This window comes from Ovis aries, chromosome 2, assembly GCF_016772045.2.
Source record: "Ovis aries strain OAR_USU_Benz2616 breed Rambouillet chromosome 2, ARS-UI_Ramb_v3.0, whole genome shotgun sequence".
Taxonomy (NCBI): Eukaryota; Metazoa; Chordata; class Mammalia; order Artiodactyla; family Bovidae; genus Ovis; species Ovis aries.
The window spans coordinates 238,798,784-238,808,132 of record NC_056055.1 but is presented as its reverse complement, the minus strand read 5'-3'; the positions used below and the strand labels follow the sequence as shown (position 1 = coordinate 238,808,132).

The 9,349-nt window shown below is 42.7% G+C and overlaps 1 protein-coding gene across 3 annotated transcripts; it reads left to right on the top strand.

Annotated features, from left to right (window-relative positions):
• The first annotated feature begins 1,572 nt into the window (after nt 1-1,572).
• Nucleotides 1,573-7,625, top strand: MED18 (mediator complex subunit 18). Of its 3 annotated transcripts, none has more exons than XM_015093651.4 (3): nt 1,573-1,720; nt 2,572-2,650; nt 5,617-7,625. In XM_015093651.4, exons 2-3 carry the CDS (start codon nt 2,578-2,580, stop codon nt 6,168-6,170), a joined length of 627 nt encoding a protein of 208 aa, XP_014949137.1. In that variant the 5' UTR covers nt 1,573-1,720; nt 2,572-2,577; the 3' UTR covers nt 6,171-7,625. The 3 variants fall into 3 exon arrangements, with proteins under 3 accessions (XP_014949137.1, XP_004005118.1, XP_012006137.1); XM_004005069.6 differs by having other exon boundaries at nt 2,507-2,650; XM_012150747.5 differs by having other exon boundaries at nt 1,573-1,731; nt 2,507-2,650.
• The last annotated feature ends 1,724 nt before the right edge of the window (nt 7,626-9,349 follow it).

Genomic DNA, 9,349 nt, shown 5'->3' with positions numbered 1-9,349 from the left:
CCCTCACCCCTGGGGCAGAACAGCTAGTTTTTCCCACTGTTCTTGTCACTTTTGTAGGTTAATCTGTCAGTCCCTGGATCTACTACCTTTGAGCTTGACTCAAAGTTGACTCTTGCACTTTTCTTCTGCGGTCTTGAAGTCTGGAAAGTGCCTCTTATCCAGAACTGCCTGGAAGACCCACCACAGGACTCACTACCTTCGGAAGTGCCTGTAATCCAGCTGCAGTAAACCATCAAAAGTTCATAGGAGAGCCAGCTGGAAAAGCCGAATTCTTTTCCTTGGTTTCAGGTCTGATTAGACCCAGTTTCAGCCTTGTGACCTGTATTTAGGTTTGTGGTGTTTACAGCTCTCCAACATGTTTACTTCCAAACGCGACCATCCTTTCTTGATGGGAACAGTGGCCACCGAAGTCCAGTGTTTTATTCCATGAAACTGGTTCGGATCGGTTGAATTCGATCCAGTGAAACCAACAGACCCTCCCACCAGAGACAGATGAGATTCTGGCCTTTATTAAGCATACATGGTGAACACCTAGTCCTGGCTGTACTTGGCAACCCTCCTTCTGTTTTGATTCCCACTCCTCCCAACATGTGTGTACTTTTGACCTACTCTGAGCCGGAGTGAGTGAAGTTGCTCAGTCGTGTCCGACTCTTTGCGATCCCATAGACTGTAGCCTGCCAGGCTCCTCCGGCCATGGAATTTTCCAGGCAAAAGTACTGGAGTGGGTTGCCATTTCCTTCTCCAGGGGATCAGACGCTTTACCATCTGAGCCACCAGGGAAGCCCACTCTGAGCTCGACTCCTGATCTATTCGAGCGACCTTGTCCTGTCTACAAATGGACAGGCAATAAGATGACTTTAACCCAGAAGCAGCACCTCAGCAAGGGAAATGAAAACATCAGAAGCCAAACTGATGTAAGGTGTGGCGGCGGCGGTGGTTAGGAGACTGAGTCCCACTGAGGCGGGTTGCACGCCCCCCAGGAGGCGCAGGTGGGCCCCACCCCAGCCCCGCGGGGCCGCGCACGCCGGCCGGAGGGAGGGGCCAGATGAGGACCAAAAGTCTCCAAGCGCAGCTCTTCCTTAGGAGCGGGAGCTGTTCTGAGTGAACCTCCGGCCGTGCCCTCCTCCAGGGGATCCTCCCGACCCAGGGATCCAACCAGAGGCTTCTGTGTCTCCTGCAGGCAGATTCATTACCGCTGAGCAACTGGGAAGTTCTATCATCAGATACCCACCCAAAATAAGTTTCTGTTTTACGACAATCTCTCCTCTTTTTCTGAAGCTCTCTTCCCCAGGGTCTCTTTGTCCTTTCAGGTCCAAGAGATTTCCTGGACAAAAACACGTCCAGGTCTTCACAGTTGAAAAAAATATTTTCCTGGAAGATGGCGTATGACTGCAATGCCGCCTGAATCTCCCAAAGGACCCCTCCTAAGGAGGCCGCCATCTTCCGTGCAGCATCGGAGTTTGCGCATGCGCCCCTGCTTGCCGTACAGCGGAAGAGACTTTTTTTGTCCTCTCGGCACCCTTACGTCGCAGAGTGGCGGTGTCGAGGTTTGCGCGACGAAAGGTTTTTGTCAGACGTGGGAAGAGGCGAGAGAATTGTTGCACTGCCTAGGGGTTTTCAAGTTTAGGGCTGGGGGTGGTGATTGTTGCTCGAAAGCTCCGAGGTGCTCGGGTGAATACGGTCCCCCGCTTTCCTGGAAGAGGCTGGAACGCGCTTGGCGGTGTGTTTTTGGTATAAGTGGGCACGTTTTGATGCTGGGTTTAGGAGGCCCTAAAGCATCATTGGGGCTTCCCTAGTAAACTCAGACGGTAAAGCATCCGCCTGCAATGCAGGAGACCCGGGTTTGATCCCTGAATTGGGAAGATTCCCCCGGAGAAGGAAATGGCAACCCACTCCAGTATCCTTGCCTGGAAAGCCCCATGGATAGAGAAGCCAGGCCTAAGTCGATGGGGTCACAAAGAGTCGGACACGACTGAACGACTAACACAAAGCATCAGTGGAAAGAACTTCGTGCTTTCGCTTCAATCTCTTTAAAAGGTTTTTAGAGAGGTGGAACGCCTAGATTTTAGTCTGGTATAGGTTCTGCCACCCACCTATTGTGTGTCCTTAGGCTCCTCCCCAAGCCTCAACATCCTCATCTGTAAATTGAAGGGCATACAAGAGTCCTTAAGTCACTTTTCAGTCTTTAGTTGCAGGTCCATTATGTCATCTGAGCCACAAAGACTTGGGGGTTAATATCATGGCCTCATTTTAGAAGAAAGACATTGAGTCCCAGGGTGCACAGAAAACCATTGAAGGGTTTCAGACCTTGAGACTGAAAGATTATGCTGTAACTCCATGATCAGGCCTCCTTTGTGTATTTCTGGATCACCTGAAACTGGCCTATAGCAGTTACTAAAGTTTTGAATGGGTGGATGAATGAATTTTCATCTCCAGGCCAATGACCCAAGCAGATCTGGTCTCTCTCTGCCTCTCCCATGTATTAACAAGTATAACTCTTCCCCAGGTGTATCCTGTGTGTTACCTGACTGGGGATTCCAAATCTAGTTCTGTCGTTTTCAACTTAAACAGATAAACATGGAGGCACCTCCAGTCACCATGATGCCTGTCACCGGGGGCACCATTAACATGATGGAGTACCTGCTGCAGGGTAAGTGAACTAGGGAGCTTGAATTACCTGTTTTCCTGTTTTCTGTTCCGCTTTCCATGGAGATGAGAGGCTGTTATATAAAAGCTACCTGCATAATTTCTGGCACCCTTTTATTCCCCAATTTACTTTTAATTATGGTCACAAATACATAACATTAAGTTTACCATATTAAACATTTTTAAGCATACAGTTCAGTAATGTTAAGTATTTCACATTGTTGTATAGCTAATCTCTAGAACTTTTTCATCTTGCAGAATTGAAATTCTATTCCTGTTAAACACTAATTCCTCCTTTCCCCTTGCCGTAGGCCTTGGCAACAACCTTTCTACTTGATGTTTCTAATTTTGACAACGTTAGATAACCTCATAGGAGTGGAAGCATTCAGTATGTGTCTTTTTATGACTGGCTTATTTCACTTAGTATAATATCCTCAACATTAACCCTTTCGCATGTAAGAGAATCTCCTTTTAAAAATCTGAATAATGTTCCACTGTATGTACATACCATATTTTCTTTATTCGTTTGTCTGTCAGACATTTGGATTGCTTCTACCCAAATTGTTATCATAGATAATACTCAGTGAACATGAGTGTGCACATACCTCTTCAAGATCCTGCTTTGGATTCTTTAGGAGTGAATGCCCAGAAGTGAGATTAATAGATCATATGGTAATGTTATGATACTGTTATTAGTTCCATCTTCTAGATCAGGAAATAGAAGTGAAGTAACTTTCCCAGATGAGAAAGCTCAAGACCAGGGAGGGTTATGATTTTCTGGAGGTCATTTAATCTTTAGTGGAAGAATTTAGACTTTAATTCAGATCATCCGTTTAGTAACTTACAATGGACAAAATAAAATTGTTAATTGCACTCCTCAATCTGCCTCTACTTCAGCCTTTCCCATCTCAGTAAGTGCCGCTGTCAGTCATCAGTTGCTTAAGCCATGCATTCAGGAATCAATCTCAGAGAAAAGAAAATAGAGTCTATGGGGTTGCACAGAGTCGGGCACAACTGAAGCGACTTAGCAGCAGCAGCAGCATGGCATGCAGGATCTTAGCTCCTGAACCAGGGATGAAACCTGGGTCCCCTGCATTGGGAGCACCAAGTCCTAACCACTGGATGACCAGGGAATTCCTGTGAACAGTCAGCCTAGATTTCTAGATCTAGTCATCTAGATGTCTGTTTCTGACCTTTTGCCATATTTGCTCTATCTTTTTCCTTTTGCCGTTTTTGAAGACAGATTCAGATCTCGTAACATTTTACCCCCAAACACTTTCAGTATTCATCTCTAAAAAAGCAAGCGTATTTTCCTTAATAACCCCAATACTATCATTATTACCTGAAAGAGTCATAGTATATTTCTGATATCATCTAATATATAATTCATATTCAGAAGTTTCCTCCATCTTGTGTTTTGATCCAGGGCATAATATCATCTCATGCATTACATATGAAAACCGTGTCTCTTAAGCCTTTTTTAACTTGGACCCGCCTCCCCTCATTGCCACTTTTTTTCATGTGACCCTGTCTGGTTGAAGCATCCATACCAATTTTCCTAGAATGATCTTTTTAAAATGTAAATCCAGTCATATCTTTCCTTGTTGCATGGAGAATAAAGTGTGGAGCTAATAACTGCCCAGTGGCCGTACAATAAAATACAGCCTTTAGCATGGGCGACACATAAGTCCTGCCTGCTTTGGCCCATCCCAAATGCTCATTTCATGATCATCTTCCATCTTGCTTACCATACTTCAGCCACACTTTCATTTCTTTGGATTCCCCAAGCTCTTTGCTACCTCTGATCCCCCGGCGTCTATACTTTGTTCCAGCCCTTCACATAGCCATCTCATATTTATTCCTCAGGCCTCAACTCAGTTGTCATTCCCTTAGAGATCTTCTCTGACTATTCCAAGCCCTCAAAGAGGTCTCCTCTTCTCCACCCATACTGGTTGCTCTCTATTCAACACCCCGTTTATCTCTTGTTTATTGGTTTACTTATTTTTTTCATTTCCCCCACTAAACTATAATCTCTGGGCAGGCCAGGCCCCCTACTTCTTAGCATGGTGCCATTCAGTAAGTGTAAGTGTATGAACCAGCACTTAACAAAGCTCCTTAAATGTTTGAAGAATGAAAAAACACATGGCTGACACTGTTCTGAATGTAGGACCTACTCCCTACTCTTGTGATCTTCTGTCCTTTGATAACTGGGACCCACTCTGTTGCTTTTCCAAAAATTTAGTCATTTGAATACCACTGCCAATATTTACTGTAGTTATAGTAGTATATTTTTATTTACTTTAACAGATTTAGTCAATAAAGGAATATGTTTCTCACATTGGAGTATCAGCAGTAGAGAAAGAAAAATTATTAAAAAGTCAATACACTGATATGTTAAAAGATGACTAAAGAGTTGAGGTGATAAGCTAAAGAAAAATAAAGCGGGAAAGTGAAAAGAGATTGCAGGGAAATACACTATTCTGTTGGAGAAGAAAATGGCCACCCACTCTAGTATTGCCTGCAAAATCCCATGGACAGAGGAACCTGGCAGGCTACAGTCCATGAGGTTGCAGAGTCAGACACGACTGAGCAACTAACACACACACATGCTGTTTTATTTAGTATTTTTTGTCTTATATAAAATAATATATATTATTTTATAATAGAATGGAATAAAATAATTATTCTAGGTAGATACTGTTGCCTGTTAAACCCCAAAGTCTGCTAGAGGTTAGCATTACTAAACAAGGCCTAACTTCTAGTACCAAATAAAACAGTACAAAAAATTGAAAAGAGATTAACATAATATCTTGGCAGTGTAACCTCCTACAATCTCATATATTGGGCCTATGGTTTACAAAACACTGCACTAAATTATTTTGGTTTTTCATTTAAGTTTTTTCAGTCTCTTGCTAATTCCATTACCCAAAATGAAAGATGGAACTCAATAGTGCTTTTTTCCTTCTTCAGGAAGTGTTTTAGATCACAGCTTGGAAAGCCTCATCCACCGCCTTCGTGGTTTATGTGACAACATGGAACCCGAGACTTTTGTTGACCACGAGATGGTATTCCTCCTTAAGGGCCAGCAGGCCAGTCCATTTGTTCTAAGGGCCCGACGCTCTCTGGATAGGGCAGGGGCACCCTGGCATCTTCGCTACCTGGGACAGCCAGAGATGGGAGACAAGAACCGCCATGCCCTGGTGCGTAACTGCGTAGACATTGCAACATCTGAGAACCTCACTGACTTCCTCATGGAAATGGGCTTTCGCATGGACCACGAGTTTGTTGCCAGGGGACACTTGTTCCGGAAAGGCATCATGAAGATCGTGGTATACAAGATCTTCCGCATCCTGGTGCCAGGGAACACAGACAACACTGAGGCCTTGTCACTGTCCTATCTCGTGGAACTAAGCGTTGTTGCACCAGCTGGGCAGGACATGGTCTCTGATGACATGAGGAACTTTGCAGAGCAGCTGAAACCTCTGGTTCACCTCGAGAAAATAGACCCCAAAAGGCTCATGTGACTAAGACAATCTGTCCACTGGGGCTTGCCCTCAGCTGTTACAAGAAAAGATGTTATAATTGCCCCATTTCACCACTGCCAGCCATGCATTCTTCCCTCAGGATGGAAGCCAGTGAGAACTCAGTTGTTTTTGCACTGATTTCCTCATATGGCCAGTTCACTTTTGTGACAGGCTTTCTATCTTATTTTTTTTTTTTTTTTTCTATCTTAAATGCTAAGAATAACGTGGAGAATCTAGATCATCCTTCTGCAGGAAGAAGGGAAATTGGACTAAAGTAGCTTTCGGGAAGAAAACTTTTTATGTATAAGGTTTGTAAAATAGAGACCAAGTTTGTATTGTGCAGTAATAAAAGCGTAAGGAGAAATGTCTCCCATTCTGATTCTTTACCGTACTACCCTACTAATTTGGGATGGACTCATCACCAACTGGAGCAAATATATGACAGTGTTTTGTTTAAATTTGGTAGATGATAGATAGCTTTTACCTTTTGTACGGGTAGCACGTGTTTGTTGTGGAAAAAAATTAAATACAGACACAAATAAGGAAGATAATGTATAATCCTGTTATTTAAAGAGATGTGCTGGGTTTTGTGTGTTTTTTGGTGTGCCTCATGCATGGCATGCAGGAACTTAGTTCCCAAACCAGGGCTCAAACCCACGCCCCCTGTAGTAGAAGTTTCCTAACCACTGGACCACCAGGGACGTCCTGAGATGTACAGTTTCTATTCTGTTTTATATCCTTCTAGGCTTTATTTTTAGAAATGTATATATATGAGGTATATTTTAGAAAAATATTGTGTATGTACTGGCTTATAATCATTTTTTAAAATCAGTAACATTTTTCTAGGATATTAGGCTACAGTGTTCCTCTGCTTAAAAAAAAAGTTTCTATTGAGTTCTTATTATGTGTCAGTGTTATCCTAAGTGCTTTAGGTATGTTTATTAACTTAACCCTCACAACGACCCGTATTTTGCAGGGAAACTGAGGTGCAAAAAGAGTAATTAGCTTTCCCTGAGCAATTCAGCTACAAATGAGCAGAGCTTGTATTTAAATGTTGATAATTGTAATCATTATTTGTATCCTATCATTAGGATTTTCCAAAACGTAACTGTTTCCTCTACTTTGGGATTTTTAGTTAGATCCCATGTTTTTGCTTTTATAAACTATCCGGTGTCGCTAGTACTTTTAATTAGATATTTTTTGTCATGTGTGATCATTCTTCAGGATAAATTCTAGGGAACTGCTGGGTCAGAGAGTATGCACTGTTTTAAGTCTTCTGCCATGTATTGCCAAATGCCTTCCAGAAATGTTTCAATTTTCACTCCTACCAGTTGTAAATGAGGTTCCAACACAGCTGCCAAAACTGGGTGTGACCACGATAACACATTTTTCCCGTTTGATGTGAAGTGGTGACTGGTTTTAATTAAAAAAAAAAAAAAAACCACGATCAGTGAGACTTAAATTTTTGTGTTTATTGGACATTTTTTCCTTACATGAATTTCCTTTTCTTCATTGTTCATCTTTATTTGTGAAGAGCTTTTATATAATTTTCCATTTATCACTTGACTTAATGAATTTTTTAAAACAGTTCTAAGTGAGATAAATGTGGGTTATTTTAATCCCTGTAGAGTTTTTAATACACTGGAGACAGTTTGGCTTGCTAAAAATTGTAGGTCACTCAAACTTTTCATTTTCTTCTGGAACCTTCCACTTAGATAACACCCCAGTTGACCAACATTTGACAAATCATAATTCTCGTTGGACCTCAGTTTACCACTTGAAAGATTATATGAATACTCAAGAAAACCTATCCAAAGTTGACTTAAATGGTAAGGATGATATTACCTGATTTAAGGGTAAAATCAAGAATAGGATAACTTCCAAGTTGGTTAGGTGGTTATTTCTCAGGTGCAAGGAGATCCAACCAGTCCATTCTAAAGGAGATCAGCCCTGGGATTTCTTTGGAAGGAATGATGCTAAAGCTGAAACTCCAGTACTTTGGCCACCTCATGGGAAGAGTTGACTCATTGGAAAAGACTCTGATGCTGGGAGGGATTGGGGACAGGAGGAGAAGGACGACCGAGGATTAGATGGCTGGATGGCATCACTGACTCGATGGACACAAGTCTGAGTGAACTCCGGAAGCTGATGATGGACAGGGAGGCCTGGCGTGCTGCGATTCATGGGGTCGCAAAGAGTCGGATACGACCGAGCAACTGAACTGAACTGAACTGGGATCCTCGTCTTGACTTAACCTTGCATATTTTCAACATAGCTTTTACTGGCTTCAGTTCTATCAGTTCAGTTGCTCAGTTGTGTCTGACTCTGCGACCCCAGGGACTGCAGCATGCCAGGCTTCCCTGTCCTTCACTAACTCCTGGAGCTTTCTGAAACTCATGTTCATCAAGCTGGTGATGCCATCCAACCATCTCTCTCTGTTGTCCCCTTCTCCTGCCTTCAATCTCTCCCAGCATCAGGGTATTTTCCAATGAGTCAGTTCTTCCCATCAGAAGGCCAAAGTATTGGGAGCTTCAGCTTCAGCATCAGTCCTTCCAATGAGTATTCAGGACTGATTTCCTTTAGGATTGACAGGTTTGATCTCCTTGCAGTCCAGGGGACTCTCAAGAGTCTTCTCTAAAACCACAATTTAAAAGCATCAATTCTTTGGCCCTCAGCTTGCTTTATGGTCCAACTCTCACATCCATACATGACTACTGGAAAAACCATAGCCTTGACTAGATGGACCTTTGTTGGCAAAGTAATGTCTCTGCTTTTTAATATGCTGTCTAGGTTTGTCATAGCTTTTCTTCCAAGGAGCAAACATCTTATAATTTCATGACTTCGGTTACCATCTGCAGTGATTTTGGAGCCCAGGAAAATAAAGTTTCTCACTATTTCCATTGTTTCTCCATCTATTTGCCATGACGTGATGGGACCCGATGTCATGGTCTCAGTTTTCTGAATGTTGAGTTTTAAGCCAATTTTTTCACTCTCCTGTTTCCCTTTCATCAAGAGGCTCTTCAGTTCCTCTTCACTTTCTGCCGTAAGAGTGGTGTCATCTGCATATCTGAGGTAATTGATATTTTTCCCAGCAATCTTGATTCCAGCTTGTGCTTCATCCAGCCTGGCATTCCACATGATGTACTCTGCATATAAGTTAAATAAGCAGAGTGACAATA